Here is a 22,864-nt window from a genome sequence, read left to right as displayed (position 1 = left end):
TTGTATAAATATGTGTTTGTAGCACAAACAGTGCTGGGTAACGTGGCAAAGTTTATAAGCTTAGTATGAGCAACAGCTACTGTAACAAGCCTTAATATATTAATAACAAGCCTTAGCAAACAGTACTTAAGAAAAAGACAGAAAAAAAGAGATGTACCCAGACGTAGGCATTGTCTTAGGATTCCTCCAGAAGACATGTTCTTCTCTGCTTCGATTTCTGTGAAGTTGAGTGAACTTGCGAAGATCAGCACATCCACGAGACTGATCAGCCTCTGCAAGAACATCAGTGACGCCTCCACAGACAAACCCTGAGACGGCTCAATGTTCTCCAGCTCATGCTGCAAAACAGTGCCATCATCATCATCATCATCATCAACAACAACATCATCATCACTGTAACTGCAGCCTTCATAATCAGCACCATCTTCACTCAGATCTTCATAATACAATGAAGGTCACCTTTATCATCACCCTCACCTGTCATTATCATGGCTATTGTAATCAAATTATTCACAGTCATTGAAGTAAGAATATAATTTATGATCATTAAGCTGGGTCAGCACATGCTCTTCTGTCTAATGAGATCTGTGTTAATTTAGTATGTACACTTTATCACACTATGATTTAAGGGTTCTCTCAGACTTGACTGAAATGATCTTTTTACTCTGATGTGACAGCTGCTGTGAATAGCATGGAAAACCATCAAGGATCTTGGGAAAAATTGCTTGGCTAAATCAGAATGCTTTTTTTAGACATTTCCTGTATAAGGCAAAAGCCACAGATTGGATTTAAAGTCAACATGTTTCTGCAAACCATTTTGCAACATAACCTCTTGAGTGAAATGGGATATTCAATGAGAAACAAATATATTTGTTGAGATGTAGTTTTTTCTATGAGAAACTGGGTCGTTCCGAATGGAACTTAATGCAAATTTGGAGGCCATTCCCCTCCTGAAACACAACTGATTGATACTTAAGCAGCTTTGGTGATTTTGCCTAAAAAGGTGTTTCAGTGTTTTTATAAAAATTGCAATACTTGTTTGTTTTAGTTTTATATTAATGCACTATATAATACACTATATGATTATATTATATTAATATTATAATATTTCATAGCAAGTATACACAAATAAACCTAGAAGGTGTATTAAACAATGTATTTTTGGAAGCTTGAAGAATAATCAAAAAAGTCAAAATATCAAATAAACTAAACTAATACAGGGGGCAGAGGACGTAGAACTTCATAATGACAAAAACACTGCAGAAAACCTCTTTCTGTTGGCATATACAAGAAAACACTACCAAACTTGTGTCCAAACAATAACGGAGGAAGTCAGACAAATAGGGTGGACAAATTAACCGAACTGTCTTAACTGTCCTTCAATGTGACTGAAACACATCAGTGGCAGAGGAAATGCATTGCATCAAGCCACAACTCTTGGGTGCCAAAGTGAACTTTCCAAATCCATTTGTCCTGTTGTCACGAGAAGCACGCATATGTAGGCATCTGTTTATGGTTAGCAACTTAATGTTTTGAGCCATCTCTCATGTATCCCATAAAGACTGCATTTCTAATTAAAATAGGCTCTATTTGATTTTGACGCACTTGACGGAAACACACACACATACTAACCGAAGAAGAGGTGGCTGCAGACAGCAGAGGAAGAATTCCTCCACAGGCCATGATGAGGTTGTCAACCACCTGAGAGACTAGATGGACAGTGTTGTGCACAAACACCACGTTCTCACTGCTGTTCACAAAGTCCATAACTGTCTTAGTTGAATGACTGTGGGGAAAAGCGAGAAAACTAGTTAAGAAATTATGAAGTTATGAAACTTACTACAACATCACAGAGAGCTGTCTGTGAGGCAACTGAAGGGTCATTCAGCATAATCAACATTCTCGTATTTGACTTTTATTTTTAGTTTTATTTATAAAGCAGATTTCCCAAGCCTAAAGTTACTGAATAAGAGCATATTACTGTAATTCAATATTCATTCCAGATTAACTTGTTCATAATAACTATGAACAATTTGTCGATTAGCAAACAAATTACACCGCTGTTAAAAAGTTCGGGATCAAAAAGATTTTTAATGTGTTTTAACAAAGTTTCTTATGCTCATCAAGGTTGCTTTTATTCGATCAAAAATACAGTAAAAAATTAGATATAACATACATAAAAATCTAATTTATTCCTGTGGTCAAAGCTGAATTTTCAGCAGCATTACTCCAGTATTACTCCAGTATTCAATGTCACATGATCTCTCTGAAATCATTTTAATACGCTGATTTATTATCAGTGCTGGAAACAGTTGTGCTTCTTAATATTTTTTAGAACCGGTGATATTTTTATTTTGAGAGCAAAGACTTATTATGTTATGTTATTACTTATTATGTTATTGTTAAAAAGAATTTATAATTTGAATAAACACTGTTCTATTTAACTTTTTATTCATCGAAGAATCCTGAAAAAAGTATCACAGGTTCCAAAAAAATTATTTCAGCTTTGCATCACTGTAATAAATTATTTTTTAAAGTGTATTAAAATAGAAACCATTATTTTGCTTTTTAATCAAATGAATGCAGCCTTGATGAGCATAAGACAATTCTTTAAAAAAAAAAAAAAACATTATAAGTCTTACTGATCTAGATTGTAGGGTGAGCTCAGACAGGTGAAATTTAACAGACAAAAAATGGCCATTGTCCATTGTGAACTGTGTAGCAAACTATAAAGCATGTACTATACACAATCCTGATGCAATATCAGTGTGAGAAAATCTTCCACCCTAAAAAAACAAATCCTGATTGTGTGGATACTATTGATATGACTGGATTCCTCAAACAACAGTAAGATTAAGTATCTTAAGATTGTTGAATATATATATGTATATCTCACCTTCTCCACATCTGCACATCAGTCTCAATAGAGAACAGCAGGTCGGTCAAAAGACGCTGATGCATATGTGACCACTTGAACTCTGGGATACGGAACATAGTGGACCGTGCTGAAGACGAGCCCTCACTGCCTTGAGCTGTGGGGCTTGAGGCAGCTACTTGATTTGTGCTCAGATTCTGAAAAAGACGCAATTATTATTCTAACATTTGTTTTGTGTGACCTAATGAGAAAGTGATTTTCTTGCCCTGTGAAGAATCTCAGTTTTCAAAATAATCAATAAATTTAGTGAAGTTCCTCAGTTATTAGTATTGCAAAACTTACTGTTGTTGAGGTGTCCTTTAACTCCAATCTCTCTGTGTCTGAGGCCACACTTGACACATCCAGTCTGGCAATTTTAATCTCTTTGGTTTTAGTTGCTGAGGTCTCAGTCCCTGCTGCCTTCAAAGTGTCTTGGCTAGTTCCTGGATCCTGTGAGATACTCTCTGCTGTTTGCTCTTGCTGACCAGCTGTAGTCTCTGTGTGAAGACTGGTCTCATCAGTAGAGGTGCTTCGGTTTAAATCCACCTCCACCATGGGAGCTGGTTCTTCCTTGGATTCTTCTACTTTCTCATTTTGTAGTGGTTTCTCATCTTTTTCAGTTTCTTTCTCTTTCCCATCGTCTTCCTTTTCAGCACCATTGTCATCAGTCTCGCCTGCTGTAGCTGAAACAAAAGATAACTCCTCCGTGCTGTCATCACTGACCTTCACAAAGTTGCTGCCTGAGGGAACATCAGTGTTATCTTCATTCAATGCGGAGGCCCCAGTTGTGCCAGTCTCCTGGTGGGCCGAAGCCTCAGATGTTTCTTCCACTTTGGCTTCCTTTACAGCTTCAGGAGAAGAATCTCCAGATCCTTTCTCTTTATCTTCTACCTGAACATTTTGTACGGTTTCAGCAGTGCTTGTTTTACCATCATCTTCATCTGACACCTTCACAGCTTCGGTTTCAACTTTGGCATCCTTGTCGGTTGCAGTCTGAGTACTGTCAGCATCATCTGTCACACTCAGATCAGCTCTCTCTTTCTCATTTGCCCTACTTTCAGAATCCACACTCTCATGCTTTCCATCCATGTCAGCCTCCGTTTTATGATTATCTTCCATATTTTTCACTTCGTTATCCTTTCCTGGTTCTTTTGTAGTGTCCTGTTCACCTTTATCCTCGGTCTTTGTTTCTGGTGAGGTTGCAACAGTGTCTGTCTGTCCCTCTTCCTCATCTCTGGACAGAATGTTGGACACTGTAACCGGGATCTGGGCCCTCGTTTCGTCATTGTCTCCAGGCTGATCAGTGACCTTGTCCTCCACACGTAGCTCAATTACAGTAGATGGGGCCGTCTCTTCAGCATTCAGCTCACCATTGGCTGAGGCAAGGAACTGAGAATCGTGACTGACTCCAGAAATTGTTCTGATTCTGCCCTCAGGTCCTCCCTCAGAACCCATCCGCTGGTACTCAACAAACATGCGGGCCAGATTCTCCTTGTGTTCCTCAAAGGTGACCTGATGAATCAGGCAATAAGAGGGTATGGAAGAATGTTATGCACATCAGCATGAAGTCACTTCTCAATCAGGACAAAATAAAAAGAAATTAGCTGCAAATGCAATCAAGAACTCTAGATGATCAACTAATCAAAAAGTTTGGATGTTCATATTCTCTCTTGTCTGTTTAAATGCACTTTAGTGATGTCATTATTTTTCACATATTAACAATTACAATTAACAATATTTGTTTAAAAAAATGCATTCTCATATGTGACCCTGGACCACAAAACCAGACATAAGGGTCAATTTTTTAAAATTCAGATTTATACAATATAAATAAGCTTTCCGTTGATGTATGGTTTGTTAGGATAGGACCATATTTGGCTGAGATACAAATATTTTAAAAAATCTGGAATCTGAGGGTGTTGTCCAAACGAAGTTCTTAGCAATGCATATTACTAATGACAAATTAAGTTTTGATATATTTATGGCAGGAAATTTACAAAATATCTTCAAGGAACATGATCATTACTTAATATCCTAATAGTTTTTGGCGTAAAAGAAAAATCGATAATTTTGACCCATACTGTTATTGCTGGCTATTGCTACAAATATACTTGTGCAACTTACGACTGGTTTTGTGGTCCAGGGTCACAAAAATTAAATTAAATTAAATTAAATTAAATTAAATTAAATTAAAAATAAAATAAAATAAATTATTCTATTAAATAAAATAAAATAAAATAATATAAAATAAAATAAATCCTCAGGTCTAGTAAAAATGTCAACTGGGCAAGTAAAAATCTGAACTGCTAGGGAGAAAAAAATAATACTGTGAAAAGAGAGACATTCATGTGTGTTTAGGACCACAGTAAGCAACAGAGGCAGAGTGCATAGGATCTGCAGATATAGAAGTGTGAGCACACCAAAACACACCTCAATTTATCAAATGAACACAACAGACATAAAGTCAAACACACCACTGGGGAAACGAGAAACAACTTGCAGCTTCCACACCAATGGCGGCATTTGCATTTAGGCAAGAAAGCCTTATTATACGTAATTAATTGGCCGTTATTGTTCTAAATTAGCCTGCTACAAGCCTGGCCATTAATCTTCCATGTGGTCTGATTGGTAATCCATGGCTGTTTGCTCTGAACGGACAGCTCTGAAACGTATTGCTAGTTTTCTTTCTCTCCTGACTCTCTTCTTTGGAATAGCAAGACCATTAGTCTGGGCTCAATTCGGCATTTAACATTTAGCTATTAAATCCACACGGTGCATTTTCAAAAAAAAAAAAAAAAACATTTGCCTCCATGTGTAATGAGAGATCATATGAAGAGAGGGAACCATACAGATAAAACCACTCAATTTCGAATAAATGTCCAAACATATCTGGAAGGCCTACGAGGCACTTGAGGATTTGTGAAAAATGAAAGATAGAACTAAACCACTAAGGGTTTAAGAGCTGCACATGAGGCCCCATATTATCCTGTTAGGTATTATCTTCAAGAATCAGTAAGTATACCATATGCTGTTAAATGTTTAAAAAATCCTCATATGTACACTAAAAGCACCTCATTGTCTGGCAGCTTGCTACAATGTGTAGCGTACCAATAAAGTATTACATCATGTGAAAAGCATTAGTTACCTTACTATAACCGGCAAATGGTACATGTGAGCCCTTGGTGTGTTGTAGAGATAAAGTTACTCTGGAAAGAGGGTAACTATAGAAATGTGGTTTTGAAATATGGTCTGTATGCCACCGGGTGGGCTATACATCAGTTTCAATCTGATTTTATTTAATTCCGGTCAACTCTATAGACTAGACATGGAGCATGGAAAAACCTATAATTCATCTAAGAATATAGTGCAGGTTCCATAACAATGAGCTTTGTATCACCAGGTTGTCTGGTTTTCAAATTATATTTAATGCAAATCCATTTTTCAAGAGCCCTTTTAAAAAAATAGCAATAATTCATTGCATTTTCATTAACAAAAAAGCACTTTACCAGTCGAAAATTCAGAATTACAAAATACATATTAAGTATAAGGTAAATAAATAATTCAAGATTCATCCAGACGGATGATGATCCAGCAGAACTTGCAGCAATCAGACTGCAAGGTCAGCATCAGACAGAAACAGCGCTTAAATCACTGATCTTAGATCAGCAGGAAACAGTCGGCCACAGACTTTCACTGAAGGACTGGTAGGGAGCCCCATTTAGATCAATAGATAGTGAGTAACCGCAAAACAAAGGGGAAATAGGGACCCTGAGAATGCTCTAATTGGATTAGCTAAATGCGATTCCATTCCTGCAAAAATCAATGTGGTCAGCAGACTGAATCCCTTCTCTTCTGTCCAAAAGACACTGTTCGTTTTTTTTTCCGCCCCTTCGATACTCTCACAGCTGTCTGCATGAGTAAGGATAAAGGTACACAGAGAGAAACTCAAGAACGACAAGCAGAATGACTCTCGTTTTCCATTTAAAAGCACAATATTAAAAGCAGCAAACCTGAGAAAAAAAACTGCATATCAAACTGTGCTTTGAATAGACAGATTTTTACTTTTCCACTCACTTGGCTTATTCTTAAAATGAGAAAAACTGAACTATACAAAAACAATACTAAGATGAAAGGGATTTTCTCTAAGACTGCTAAATAAAAAAGGTTGGTTACAAAACACTCCAAAAATTCTTTAAACTTTGCTTTTGTGATGGTATGATAAGCTTGCCAAATGAATGCCAAGAAAGTGAATGGATTGTCAATGTCAATTTCAATGTTGCAGTCAATGTTATCCATGTTCTAAGGCCAGTTTGAATGCCGGCCTATGAGTTTATTCAATACAGACTGGTTGCAGGTGTGCCTCTATCTTTACAAGCTATGTTCCAGTACTGGATTCCATTGTCTTCCAAATCCATAGTATTGCTGTTGTCAAGCACGATAAGCAGCTTCATGACACCACAAAATAGGCCTGCCGTTCTTAGATGGGCAGGTCCTTCCTACTAACATCTCCATTAGGTCCACAATCACACGACTGTCAAAGAAGATAAGCATCTTTGTTTTTAAACCTGTTTCTTGTTCTCTTCAAAATAAATGCATAAGCCTATATCATCCTGTAGGTTCATAATTAAAAATGTGAACAAAAATAAAAGCAGTCAAATACGTTATTATAATAAAATATGAAAACTAAAATGTTGGGTAATTTTTACAACCCTGTCCGTCAAAATGACAGACAATGTTGAAGTCTAATGCAACCTCTAATAAAGCCAGAATTGTGAGATAAAAACTCACAATTCTGACTTTTTTTCCACAGAATTGCATAACATAAATTTGTAATTGTGAGTTATAAAGTCTTACAAACTCAAGAATTCAACAATTCTGACTTTTTTCTCAGAATCGTGAGATAAAAACTCACAATTCTGACTTTTTCTCAGAATTGCATATAAACTTGCAATTGTGAGTTATAAAGTCTGAAATTACAAGATAAAAACTCACAATTTCAACTTTTTTTTCTCAGTATTGCATGATATAAACTTGCAATTGCGAGTTCTAAAGTCAAAATCTCAATTATGTTGTTTCTTCTCGCAAATCTGACTTGATATAAACTCACAATTGTGAATTATAAAATGCAATTTTGAAGGTAAAATAGACTGATAGGTTCTCAGAATTACATGTTTCTATCTCACAATTGTGACTTAACTCACAATTGTGTGTTATAAAGCGAACTCCCACTATATTTCTCAGAATTGTGTCACAAGTTTGTCTCACAATTCTTACTTTATTAGTCGCAATTGCGAGTTTATACCTCACAATTCCAAGAAAAAAGTCAGAATTGTGAGTTTGTATCACACAATTCTGAGAAAAAAAGTCAAAATTGTTGTATGTAAACTCGCAATTGCAAGAAAAAAAGGCATAATTGTGAGATAAAATGTCATAATTACCTTATTTTATTTTTATTCAATTGCAGAAACAGGCTTCTATATTTTTTCTATTTTTTATACTTATTTTCTAGAAAGGTATAAATATTAATTATATTATTTATTTTAAAATACAATGTTTTAAGGGTTATTGATTTATAACTTTCCAAAGTGTTCACAGCGTTAAGGCATTTCAAGAACAAGTGCTGGAAATGCTGAAATAATGTGTTCGAAAAAAAGTTACGAAATACACACATTCTTATAAACACTCATAAGCTAATTAAGGACTTTGCTTCGGAACACTTTCTCCTTCCTTTGGAGAACACAAAACCATAGTGTGACGCCTCAGAGGAGTCCACAGAGCTCTCATCAGAGCATTCTAGGATGAAACTAAAGACTCCAGGAGAACAGCCATTACAACAACTCCTTCACCCATTAAGATGTTCTTAACAGTAGAACAGAAGAGTGCTGACTAGCAAAGCATGAAGGGCACCAAGTCTTTCACAAGGTGATCACTTTCAGCAGAAACTGTCCCTACAGTAACTGTGTGAAGCTGGTCTCATTTATGTGCAATGCTGGGACAGGGGCACCTTGGGTAAGCTGTGGTGTCAGCAGGCCCATCTGCAGAAACATCTGTCTGCCTACAATGAGCTGGTTGGAAAGGAGGCTTCATCTCCTTTGACACACACATGCCTAGTAAAATTAAATACAATCAAGCAACAATCAGACAACAGCACACTCGCTAAAATCTTCGTTTTGGAAGTATTTTTATTATGCAATGAAACTGAATTATTATGTCATACAATTACTCAATATTCTGACAGACAGTGTTCTAGTTAACTGGAAAAACAACTGAATAGTGTCTATGCTTGCCTAAATGTATATCTGCCCAAGAACATGTATTTATTTACCAGGGGGTTCCCAAAAGGCTGGTTGAATTTATGAGGACTTGTCCTAATGATTGCCAAGGCCATTTGAGATGAATATTAAATGCGTTCAAACACGGGGATCTGGAGACCTTGTATACTACAACCTAAAAACCACACATACCATTCACATATACTGAGCATCTCTAGGACGCAACACACACTCTTTCTATTCCACACACAACATCACTCTCTCTCCCCCACACCCACACACATACACACACCCACACACACACAGCCAGCCAGCCCCTGCAGCTGAAAGGGAGAGCTACAGTGACAAACAGCTCTCCTACTCCAGAGTTGGCAGGAAATCTATCACGCCGGACAATAAAATTGCAATTGAGTTTCTTTAGCTTTTTTTCCCTCAGCAGATGCATGTATCTCTCTAGCTCTGCGCTGCTGCACCTTTCCAGTTTATACGCTCAACCCCCCTTTTCTGTTTTTAGATCAGAGCAGAGACGCCGTAAACAGAACAGGACTTTACCTGCATTAATCTTGTGCAATTATAGCGCAAAAAAGCAATTACAGGCTTGACCCATAGGAAGGGGAATGATCAATTTGTGTGCACTTGCTCAGCAGTGAGCTACTTAAGGAATGCAAGCACACTCAAACATAACATATCTGCATGAGAAAGAAAGAAAGAAAGAAAGCAAAGCATGCCACAATACTTCAACGCTGCCTCAATCCACCCACAGATTGTTATATTTTACTGTGTATAATGTAATGTGACACTTAACTATGAGGGGTGTGATTGAGAATTTTTTTTTTTAATAAAGTATGTCTTTACATATTATCTTAAATGCATTTCAGCATGCTTCTCAATTAAGTTAAAAGTTTTTTGTTGTTGTTGTTTTAATTTTCCCATTGAATTAATCACCCCTGATATTATTCTAATTTGTAAGCCATTATGGATGAAACGACTGAAATGAATAAACATAAATGTTAATGAACCCGTTTGTTTCATTTTTAGGAATTTCTCATATGAAATGAATAAATTATAAATACATGAGTGTTGTAATATGCAAAATATATTATGAACAATGTAAGACTATTTACAATGCAATCCATTTGCACAAGACATATTCTTTATGAATTATAAATTAAAATATAAGCCACCTAAACAATAATGTTTTGTTTTGTGTTTGTGTGTGCGTTTCTTTCTCATCTATCCACCTTTTTCCTGAACACGTAGGTCTCACCCAACGGGAACGGTGCTTTATATTTCCAGTCTCTGGTGGTTCTAGTCAAATTAATGTATTTTCCATTAAACCTATAAAAAATGGCACCATAGTTTCATCTCTTTACAGTGTTGCAATGATTTTTTAAAAATTTATTTATTTTATTTTTTTTTTGCAGTAACTCACCTGTTCTAGTTTAATGAGTGGAAAGATGACATGAAGCGACGCGAGGTTAGCTGTATTGAAAACAGATGCGCACACGTATATACAGCCCCCGATCGCAGGATTTTATCCACAAAATCATACGAGTACATATAATATTAACACATTTTATTATTTCACACACAGTATTTTAACTTAAGATCGGAACATGAGAGCACCCAAAGTTAAAAGTTAGAATCCATTGTGGCGGCACTCATCGGTTACTCAAAAAAGGTGGATAAAGGTGAAATGTGTAATTTGTATAAAAAAAAAAATTAAAAAAGGTCAGTCTCCAATATGAGATTAATATGCAGAGACAACTGTCAGTAAACAATTTATAGCAGATGTGCCAAAACGTTTTACTATGAAGGGCCAAAATTCAAACTTGATTATGCATCGCAGACTGAAAGTAAATGCTTCATAATAACCTGGGCTCTACAGTGCAACCATTTCAGTCGCATTTGCGACTGAAAACTACTGCGTCTGACTATGAAAAAATATTTCGGAGCGCCAGTGCAACTAAACCGATCAGCATATTTGTGTTTGGGCTGAGGGGAGCTTCAAAGGTTTCTACATGTTTTTGCAATGTTGAGCAATGTATCACAGATATATCTCACAAATCCCTTCATAAGTGTAGAGAGTATAAATAAGAGATTCATTGTGCAGTGTAGAGAGCTTCGTTGATTATAATGGAACTTTATGAGATTGCGATGAACTAAGATGAGTGACGGCTTTTAATCATTTTTAAGGGAGTTTGTGAATGAGATATTGATTTAATACAACACTTAAATAAACAAGAAGTTACTATTAAGTGACTTGCATTGTCTGACTATAACACTATTGCCTGATTTTGCTCTATTTCGTCATCAAAAATAGTTTGAAACAAGTCACAACTGAGCCACTGCGCATCTCCATTCAAACACAGCGGGGTTTAGTTTATAAATGAACATGCGTTTTTAAACAAATCTAGTGAGTCAATGATTCAACTTCCCATTCATAAAGACAGTCACTTGATTTATCTCTGAATTTATTCCTTGATTTATTCCTGAATTGGAATAGCAATTCGAACGAATCAAATGAATGAATGATTCAGTAATTAAATCTGTGATTTGCCACCACCTACTGGCAGTTTTAGTTTATTTTTAAAGTATTTTTTCAGTTATATAAATCATTTATTATTTATATACATTTAGAAATTTATATTTAAAACATTAATCTCAACATGAACTTATGAATTTGATTGCCCTCATGCCACCTCTGAGTCTCATTAAACATGAAAATACACCTACAAGCCACTTTTGTGTTCTTCTGTGCCACCTCTGTAGTATAAATTAATTTTGTTAATACTGATTTTATTTGATTGGTAGCTTAATTCTTATTCTATGTGTTCTTATTCTGTTGTTTTAATTAAAATTTGTCATCTGTCACCTTGTAATGAGAAGGCTAAGTTTTGATCAGATTTTTCGATTATTGATTAGAGGGTGCTCTTAAAATTTTGACTCTGCTCCTAAATTTTTTAGGTGCTCCTAAAAAAAAATGAAGCGTCGAGCCCTGATAACTATATTCTATTCTCAATATTAAAAAAAAAAAAAAAAAGGTCACATAAAATTCACTTTCTTTCTATACATTCTCAATGCAAATATAAATAAAAAAATGTTCAAACAAAAAGAGATGAATTAGAAGCCTGAACGTTTGATGCTTAACTGGCATGTTTTTCCCCTTTTAAAGAAATGACATGGCCAGGCCAAATCAAAGGTCGTCAAAAAAACCCTATTTTGACCCATAGGCCCTGGTTTGGGCATCTCTGTGCATTATAGTTTATTTTGTACAATTTACATTTATTTTCCTGAAAATTACTTTAATCACTGCGGATCTGTGGTGCTGTCGAGACATTTCAAGATGTTTATTTGAACATCCTGACCAGCCTGACATACAGTAGCAACACTGGCTTAGTCAATGGCATAAGCCTCTGGAAGCTGTTTGTCCGAGATGAGAAGTTTTGGAAACCTGTTTGAAAACAGTCATTATTTTTGCAGTTTCCTAGTACTAGAGATATAATCCGCTTGAAGTAAATCTAAGGCTGCATATGCTGATGAATAAGCACACTGAGCACTACAGATCTCGTCGTTCCTACAGATCTTACTGCATAGCACAGCTGCGCCCCCAAGTGGCCAGTGACAAGAACTCAACCAAAGTGAAGCAATGGAGCAATGCCAGGAGCTGGTGCCCAAAGCCACAGCCTGACATCAAATGACTTCACTACACTTGGAACCATGTCCGTATTACAATATCAATAGGGCATCTTAAAATAGACATTAGAAAGCTCAGAAAACTGAGAGTTCTCAAATACATTAAAGGCGCAATTCAATCTGTAAATAAAAGTATGAACAGAGGGTTTGGCAGTGGAGGAATACAGATTCTAATCTGAGAAGTCTAGTTGATTATGGAGCATAATAACAGTCAGGTTTTTGCAGTGAGAAGCCAGTGGATTATGGCTGATGCAGAGAGCCTGAGTAAACGAGGGAAAAAGGCAATGAGAGAAGGAACCAACTATAAGAGCAATCAGTGCTGGGGAAAGGAAGAGAGACATGGTGATGGATGGCTTGTGGTGGACTGTTGAAGGAGGCAGTCACAATTTTTGGAACATTTTAATGTAAAAATCTCTGTTTATATTTAAATATTTTTGTTATATTATATAGCATGCTACTTGTTAAAATTTAAGTACAAGCATTTCAAAGTTTGGGGTCAGCAAGATTTTTTTTTTTTGTTTATAAATCAAAGAAATTAATACTACTATTACGTAAAGATGTATTAATTAAACTATATAGTGAAGACATTTACATTGTTACAAAAAAAATTTATTTTAAATAAATGCTTTTTTTTTTTCTTTCTACTCATCACTGAATACTAAAAAAAGTATTAGTTCCATAAAAATATTAAGTAGTATAATTGTTTTCAACACTGATACAAATATTCTTATATTGTTTAATATTCTTAGAAATTATTTTAGAAATATTTTTAGAAATGTTACAAAATTAACACAACACAAGCCATCAAATATTAAATATTAATATGATTTCTGAAGGATCATGACACTAAAAACAGGTGTATTAGTTGCTGAAAATTCAGCTTTGCCAGCAAAAGAATAAATTGCATTTAAAATATAAAAAAATCAGTTATTTTAAATCGTAATAAAACAATGTATTAATCAAAGAAATTAATACTATTATTCCACAAAGACATATTAATCAAACTTTATAGTAAGACAATAATATTGTTACAAAAAATCATTTCATAGAAATGCCTTTTTTTTCTTTTTCTTTCTACTCAATGCTGAATCCTAAAAAAGAATTACAGTTTCCACAAAAATATTAAATAGTATAAATGTTTTCAACACTGATATAAATAGGAATTTCTTATTTGTATCAGTATTGAAAACAGTTATATTGCTTAATATTCTTAATTATTAGCACCTTACTAACTATTAATAAGCAGCAAATTAGGAGTTTATTCAGGCAAAAGCCGAGAACTGGACCTGAAAATAAAGTGTGACCATAATTTCCTGCGTTCTATGAAAGTTTTGTGCATTCATGTAAGCATTCATGACTATAAGTAACATGCATTTAATACATCCATCCATCCGTGTTGTTTTGTGTGTGTGTTTGTGGGTCCTGACCTTGGAATGCGTGATGGAGAGTGTGTCCACCCACACGCGCCAACCACCCCACTCATACTTAATGGCGTGATAAAGAAGGATGCGAAAGATGGCGTACACCATCTCTGTGATCTTCTGCTCCTCGCTGTTCTTGGGGTTTATAAAGCACAGAGACAGCATCCACTCCTGCCACACTGAGCACTGCAACAGACTCCTACAGAAAAGAACAAGTTCGTAAAAAAATCTGTACTCATTTCAGAGAATGAAATGTGTGTGGGTATGTATGCACTCAACTATGTTTTAGGGACAAAACCATATGCAGACCACTTCCAGAACAAAAAATTTACAGACAATTTACTCACCCCCTTGTCATCCAACATGTTCATGTCTTTTTTCTTCAGCCGTAAAGAAATTATGTTTTTTGAGTTAAACATTTCAGGGTTTTTCTCCATATAATGGACTGCTATGGTGCCCCGATTTTGAACTTCCAAAATGCAGTTTATATGCGGCTTCAAACGATCCCAAATGCAGTTGTAAACGATCCCAGCTGAGGAAGAGGGGTCTTATCTAGCGAAATGATCAGTTATTTTCATTTAAAAAAATACAATTTAAATACTTTTTAATATCAAACGCTCGTCTTGTCTTGCTTTCCCTGAACTCTGTGTATTCTGCCTCAAGACAGTTAGGGTATGTTGAAAAACTGCAATCATACTGTCTCCCCCTCAACTTCAAAAATCATTTCAAAATCATCCTACATCACTGCAGAAGTACCGACCCAGTGTTTGCAAAGTGAACATGCAAAGAAGATTAAACACCCTCAACAAAAAGGTAAAACAGCGATATAAGATGATTTTGAAGTTGAGGGAGAACATGAGATGAGAGTTTTTCGACACACCCTAACTGTCATGAACCGGAAAAAACAGTTTAGGAAGAGTAAGACAAGACGAGTGTTTGACATTAAAAAGTATATAAATTGTATTATTTTTTTGAAAATAACCGATCGCTTCTTCATTTGGAAGGGTCTTATCTAGCATTTTGGAAGTTCACCATCGGGGCACCATACCAGTCCATTATATGGAGAAAAATCCTGAAATGTTTCCCTCAAAAAACATAATTTCTTCATGACTGAAGACAGAAAGACATGAATATCTTGGATGACAAGGGAGTTGAGTAAATTTCTTGTAAATTGTTGTTCTGAAAGCAGCGTTCTCCTTAAAAACAAAAATATTTCCAAAAAAATCTAAATCCATCACAATGATAATATGTAATCATTATAATTAGTTGTATTAAAAAACAGATATATAAAGTGTGTGTGCGTGTGTTTTTGTGTCTCCCCTCACCTGCGGTTCTCTCGGCTGTTGTTGAAGAGTTTGATCATGTCTGAAAGGAAAATACGCCGTACTTCCATGCTCTCTGCTCCTGCCGGAGCGTTCTTTAGAAGAGCAGCTATCACTTTCAGGATCTCTGATGGGACAAAATATATGCCTTTAATGCCCATGAATGAACAGTACCACTCCACATTGTACCTGAATGCCTAGTTTTTAAAAAGCTTATGAACCATTAAAAGGACAATAGTCACTTTATTTTTTTGTTTTTACACACTATAGTCTCGATAAAGATTCTGTTGACTGCCTTCTTTTTTACTTATTATCAAATACACTGTACAATTTTGTAAAATAAGCATGGACAAACATTAAAGAGCATATCCAAATAGTGCTATACAGATAATAATGAGTAACTGAAGATTGCTTGGTAACACTTTACAGTAAGGTTTTATTTCTTAACATTAGTCAATGTATTATCTAACATGAACGAACGGTGAACAACATATTTTTTTAAATTATTTATTAATCTTTGTAAATTTTTGTTAATAAAAATACTGTTGTTCTTTGGTAGTTCATAGTGCATTAATATTGACAAACACAATTTGTATTAGTAAATGCTGAAATTAACATGAACTAAGATTAATAAATGCTGTAGAAGTAGTTAGCAGTAGCAAGGATCCATTAAACTGATCAAAAGACACAGTAAAGAAAAAATAAGTAAAAATAAATCTGTTCTCTCGAACTTTGTTCAAAGAATCCTGAAAAAAGTATCACGATTTTCACAAAAATATTAAGTATTTAAACAGAGTGGAGCAGTGGTTGCTGAAAATACAGCTTTGCCCTTAGAAAGTAAATGACATCTAATATCTAATACAACATAATAAGCTATTTATTGTATTTTTCATCAAATAAATTAAACCTTATTGAACATGAGGGAAAAAAAACAAAAAAACAAAAAAAAGTGGCAGCATAAATGTTAATATTTAACCCCTTAACTGTCACGTCCTGCTGGCGAGACGCCTTCATTATATTACAATTAAATTTAATCATGACAAACTATATATCGTTGTAAAGGTCTAAGACTCCTAAATAGATATTTTACCACTGTTTTTTTGTTACAAATTTTGTAAGACCAGTAATACATTAATTTACAACAAGAGTGCACCTTAAAAATCGTAAAAAAAAAAAAATATCATAACAGGAGGCTTTAAATTTATAGCAATTTTGGATTAAAAATGTTGTAAAATATTTATTTTATACAAAAATGAAAAAAAAAAAAAAAAACAGTACAGTACCCTTTTTACAGTAAATTCAAACTTCTATAACTTCTGTTATAATTTAATTTATTTATTTTTTTTTTTTTAAGATTTCACTTAATAATCTGCTGACTGTCTCCATTAAAACAAGCCCAACTTTAGGCCTGTATTCAACAATTTCAGTTTGGCTAGTGTACGTTTAAAAATGGGGGCTGACAGTTAAGGTTAAAAACTATTTATAAAGCAACAAGAATGGAAAAAAATCGCACCTTTTTAATAAAACGGCTGCATCTTTTGCCCTAACACTTGCGTTTAGTGAGGAAACAACCTGCATATAATGTGGAAGGAGTAAAAGTATACTCTACATCATAAGGTCAGTATAGTCTAAACTCTGCAGCTAAAGTCGTGGCTTCCTGGAACAGAGCGTTAGCTTAAACTGGAAAGATTGGTTGTTTAGATGAATTATCTAGACAATGTCAGCATGCATTAAGTTGAGAAGAGCAGCTCAAGTTTCAGCCGTCACAGGGAGTTTAGAGCACGACAGCATCTGTAACCAATGCTCTCACTCGTTCCAGCAGAATTGTGTTGTTTCTACGCCTTACTCACTCAAATTAGAGTCACTGAACCTTACCAGTAGAAAATTACCTTTGCATGTATCTCTGCACTTTTCTGTTTTTTTCGCTTTCCAATCACCATTTGGTCCTGGTTTGTCCCGGAGTTTAATTTAAAAGAAACTTTTGCTTCCTCAGTTTGTTTGATTGGGTCTGACATGGCTAAAGACTGCAATCAGAGCCATTTAGAGGCTTCAACACAGATCAAATCAAGGAGACACAGAAGAAAGCTGAAACTCTGCTGCGCTCACTCTCTGATCATATATGAGACGGCCTTGAATCAGATTCTGATGGTCTACCATCTCCATCGGAACGCTCTAGAACTGACCCAGGATCTGCGATTCGCTGTCATTCTTCTGACTGGCAAGTTGTTTGCATACACAGTCACATTTCCATGTAAATACAGCTCTAATCAGCTGCGTGCAGTACCTCAGAATTAAGCTTCATTAGGGAAAGGTCCGATATGGATCGGTATACAATATTAGTTTCACTTTTTACATTAAAACCAGAGCATTTGATTGCTTCCAAACCCAGTACTGAATTTAAAGGAGACACATGCAAAATTGAGCATAAACCGAGGCTGGAAATAAACGCATCTCATTGTAGGAGAATTCAGCCATCTAATATTTAGAAACTAGCTGGTTGCGAATGAAAGTGAAAAAACTCAGTGCTACGGTGGGACGTTAATTACTTTTTAATGTGTTTATCATCTGAGTAATCGTGACCATCAAATGAGCTTCATTTGTCTGAGGTAACTGTATACTTCACCATTAGATGCAAGAAAATACGGCTGGCTGTTTGATTTGCACCGCAGCAGGAAGAGAAATATGAATTGAGGCTATGAGACACTATTATTGTAAATCATGAATAAAAACAAGCAGAGTTAAGCCATTTTACAATAGGAGGCAGGCTCTGCTTGTGATCTTGCCGTCTCTCGTGTAAGGACGTTTTCCATACACACGAGTAGCGGAATAAAACGCACCGGCGTAATGTTGACAGCTACTGTATATCTGAATGAGGTGGTGAATATAAATACTGTATTCTGTGCTGCAAGTAAACTAAATAACTTTGTATTAATTTCTTCATAACATTTTTAATTTGTGACCCTGGATCACAAAACCAGTCTTAAGTAGCACGGGTACATTTGTACCAATATCCAAAAATACATTGTATGGGTCATTTTTCTTTTATGCCAAAATTCATTAGGATATCAAGTAAAGAAGTTCCATTAAGATATATTGTAAATTTTCTACCATAACATACCAAAACTTCATTTTTGATTAGTAATATGCATTGATAAGAACTTAATTTGGACAACTTACTAAAGCTGACTTTCTCAATATTTAGATTTTTTTGCACCCTCAGATTCCAGATTTTCAAATAGTTGTATCTATAGCCAAATACTGTCCTATCCTAACAAACCATACATCAATCGTCAATGGAAAGCTTATTTCTTCAGCTTAAAAGTTCACTTTACATATTGTTTAAAATTATTATTTACTTAATAAAGTTAAGGCAACAGGTTTCCTCAATTTTTTTCCTCAACTTATCATTTTTTACAATGTTCCCTTAATAAAAACAGCCCGATTTATTTCAATACAAAAATATTAAGTTAAAATTTGTATTATTAGTTTATTTAATCTATTAACAGTAGCGCTGGGCAAGGAATAATCACGATTAATTGCATCCAACATAAAAGTTTTTGTGTACATAATATATGTGTGTGTACTGTGTATATTTATTATGTATATATAAATACACACACATGCAAGTATATATTTAAGAAAAAATGTATGTTTATATATTAAATATATTTATATATAATTTAAAAGTAAATATTTTCAAAATATATACTGCATGTGTGTGTATTTATATATACATAATAAATATACACACTAAAAATTTTATTTTGAATGAGATTTAATGAAGTGTTCATGTGCACATTTTATCACTGGTGTTACAGGCGAAGATATTTTGTGACACATAACTTACGTGGGTTTTGAATCTTCACAGTGGAGTCAGGATCTGGGTGTTGTTTGTGAATGACCTGAGTACAGATCTGCTCCGTAAGAATCTAGAGAAAGCGACATATACAGTTAAGCACCAAAATCCAGATTAGAGATAAGCATGAGTACATGAAAATAACAACAATGATATATAACAATAGCATGATTTGAACTTTTAAACATCTCAAAACGATCATAATCCAGCGAAAACTGGCAAAAACATTTTTTAATCAGAATTTCAGCATTATTTTGGGCAACATATTACCAAATATGAATAAAAACAACTCATAAAGCTCAAAAAGATTAAAAAAATTAAACATGAGAGAAAGTACACAATAACACACTTTAATAATTAAATATATTCACGATACTAGCCCAGTTAAAATTATCTGCGAAAAACCTTCATTAAATTACCTAGGGTACAGATATCAAAAAACAAATATATTATTTTATTAATTTAAGTTCATTTAAAAATGTGAAAAAAACTTTAGAGGCTTTTGCCACTTTTTATTGATACATTTTTTAAGCATGCCCTTTTGCCTAAAAAATGGAACTGGCAAAATGTAACATTTTGCTGACTTTCACATAATATTATAGTCAGAAACAAAGTGCTATGAGCATACAGTCAAACCAAAAACTAATCAGACACCAGATTTAATTTTTAATATTGTTTTACTAGTGGTTAAAGGAAACTATATGCAAGTGAGGATAGCAAAATAAAGTAAACTGTGACATATTATACCCAAAAATTCTTCATACAGTGGACTATTAGTAAAGTTGATAAACAATTTGGGACCAACAATTATTCAGACACTTTGACCTGACCATGTTTTGCTTAAGTGTTTTTTCCTTAATTCCTAATGTGACATTTTACATCACAGACTGAACAAAATTAAGCATTGCTTGGTAAATGGTCAACAAAGTATTGATAGTTGTATAAATATTGTCATACTAACAGTTGTCTGAATTTTTGGTTGATTGTAATTCATTACATACCTTTCTATCAAAGTTCTGACATTATCGAGATGAATTTGTTCTGAAACAGTTTAACTGAGTTCTTGCCCTTTTTTATTACCATTTTCTAACTTATAGCGAATAAACTGTGATAATGTGAGAAATATTAAAGGTGTCTGAATACATTTTGGTTTGACTGTACATTAAAAATAAATCATATCAATGTATATGACTGACCTCAAAGAGCACGTTGTATGTTGTGACTGTGAACTGGTTTGAGTGGAGCATCAATCGTTCAGTAAGCAGAGAGAACAAGCCGTGAGCCAGCATGACCTCTGACTTTGTCCTAAAACACATGGCATCCAAAACATCAGCACCAAACCCACACTATGATCTACTTCAAACACAGCCAGAACCCCAACAGGGTATAACTGCAGCCCAGAGCTTCTGAAAAATATCTTCGTAGTCACGGAATGAAGCTGCATCTATTTTAAAAACACTTGGCGGTCAGATTCCTTCTGGGGGAAATTCACATAAAGCAAATGGGATTACAAACGAAAGTGAGCTTTATCTATCAAACACCACAGAAACTGCATTTGGAAAAACACTCACATACGATTACAGACTTTGACTACATTAGCGTATAAATATTTCCGTGCTGCATGAATTAATAGTGGAGCGAGGGTAATTTGTTATCAAAATAACCCAGCTGAATTAACTCTGGGAAACGACCAAGTCGCTTATTTTAAACTGTTCATTTTAAGAAAAAAAAAAATCTGACTTCAACTCACTTGATGGTATGCTGGGAGCTTATTTCTGCTAAATATTTATAGCTAGACCATCCACTACTGAAACATTTTGTTAAATAAACAATCTGACTGAATCATGTACAGGAATTACATTTTAAAAACAAGGTTAACCTGTTATTGTTACTAATATGATTAACAGTATTATTAGTCTTAATTCCAAATAACAAAGAATTAACTCACTTTGGTGACAAATATTTGAGAAAGTAGCCCAAGACTTTTAGTGCCTGCACACGAATCCCTTCACTTTTGGATGCAAGCAGTTTGAAGATGACCCTGTTGTTCAAAGAAGAGAAAAAATTTTGATGAGTAACAGATGGAAAAAATATATATACACAAGATAAATGTAGACATGAATAAAACATCTTTAAAAACTTGAAAACTTTAAAAACTAAAATTTACATAAATAAAAAACAAATAGTTTTTAATAAACAACCACATGTATTTTATATATTTAAAACAAATGTACAGTTGAAGCTTGGCTAAAATATGGTGTTGAATGTTTGTTTTCAACTGTTCTACAGTGTATTTTTCTGACAAAGGAAAATACCAGCGATGCAGTCCTGTACGTACACATATCTCACAAGAGCTGACGTGTACGTTCAAATGTAACCGAGACTATTACACTGTCTCCACATTAAAATAAATCTGCCTATATCCTTCTGGAGTAGGATTTGATGGAAGTGTGATTTGAATGAGGTTGTCAGATCTAAAATGAAAGTGAGGCCCTCTGTTTTATCATGACGAGCTGTCCAGATGCCCCCCCGCTAGCGTGCACATTTAACCCCATGGCTGTCAGTGGAACTAGCATGTCTATAAAGGCTTTGGAAATGTAAATGCCTCCATTTTTGTAGCCTATATAAGAGCTCAGTACAGCAGCATAGGTATCAGATGAACCTATGAAAGTGTTTTTATAGGTTTTGTTAGGCAGGACTCTGTTTTGTTAGCAGATGTCTCTGCTATGAATGAGGTATTGTTGCCTCGCATTATTCCACAGAGTTTTTTTTGCAGATTTATTTATAGCTTTTAATAATATCATGTCTGGTTACAAGACGCAACTACAGCTCTCACCGTATTCCATTTCGCTGATCGAAGGCTTGAACCATTGATCCGGGATGCTCAGACATCAGTGCCACCAGAAGCTGGAGAACATCCATCAGATTATCATCCTGTTAAAAAAAAAAAAGTTAATCAACCATATGTCAGAGTGAGTCATTCAACCACTGCAAAAAAAATTGTTCTAGGATTTAAACTTCAAATGATTACAGCAGTACTAGAGTAAAGTAGGGGATCTTACATTGTAAAATGTGTCTGCATTAATCTAACATTACAATTAATTCATTACATATACATATGCATCTCTGACAGAAATGTCACTTTTAAAAAGCATACAAATTGGTGCCCCATTGCTTTTAAAAGCATTAGGACCAAAACTATATACATGTAGAATATACAGAAACTATATAGAATAGAATAGAATAGAATACAATACAATACAATTCAATACAATAGAATAGAACTTTAGTGAGTAAATGGCTCTTTCAAAAAGTCTAAAAATGGTGTCCCGTTGTGTTTTTAAAAGCATTAGAAGGACAAAAAAATTATACATATAGAATAG

General features: G+C 34.7%; 1 protein-coding gene across 6 annotated transcripts in view; it reads right to left on the bottom strand.

Moving 5' to 3' along the window:
* The window catches only part of lrba (LPS responsive beige-like anchor protein), a 301,281-nt gene that overhangs the window by 214,710 nt on the left and 63,707 nt on the right, over positions 1–22,864 (bottom strand). For all 6 annotated transcript variants that reach the window (XM_051123328.1, XM_051123244.1, XM_051123532.1 and 3 more), the window contains exons 16-25: positions 22,318–22,415; positions 21,430–21,522; positions 20,678–20,786; positions 19,473–19,554; positions 15,629–15,752; positions 14,310–14,502; positions 3,218–4,426; positions 2,897–3,072; positions 1,633–1,786; positions 158–338 (exon numbers count right to left, since the gene is read on the bottom strand). In XM_051123328.1, the coding sequence (XP_050979285.1) occupies positions 158–338; positions 1,633–1,786; positions 2,897–3,072; positions 3,218–4,426; positions 14,310–14,502; positions 15,629–15,752; positions 19,473–19,554; positions 20,678–20,786; positions 21,430–21,522; positions 22,318–22,415 (2,419 nt within the window). The remainder of the gene's footprint in view (positions 1–157; positions 339–1,632; positions 1,787–2,896; positions 3,073–3,217; positions 4,427–14,309; positions 14,503–15,628; positions 15,753–19,472; positions 19,555–20,677; positions 20,787–21,429; positions 21,523–22,317; positions 22,416–22,864) is intronic.

This window comes from Labeo rohita, chromosome 1 (genome assembly GCF_022985175.1).
Source record: "Labeo rohita strain BAU-BD-2019 chromosome 1, IGBB_LRoh.1.0, whole genome shotgun sequence".
NCBI lineage: Eukaryota > Metazoa > Chordata > Actinopteri > Cypriniformes > Cyprinidae > Labeo > Labeo rohita.
Note: the sequence above shows the minus strand (reverse complement) of the source record. Positions and strands in the feature narration are given on the sequence as shown.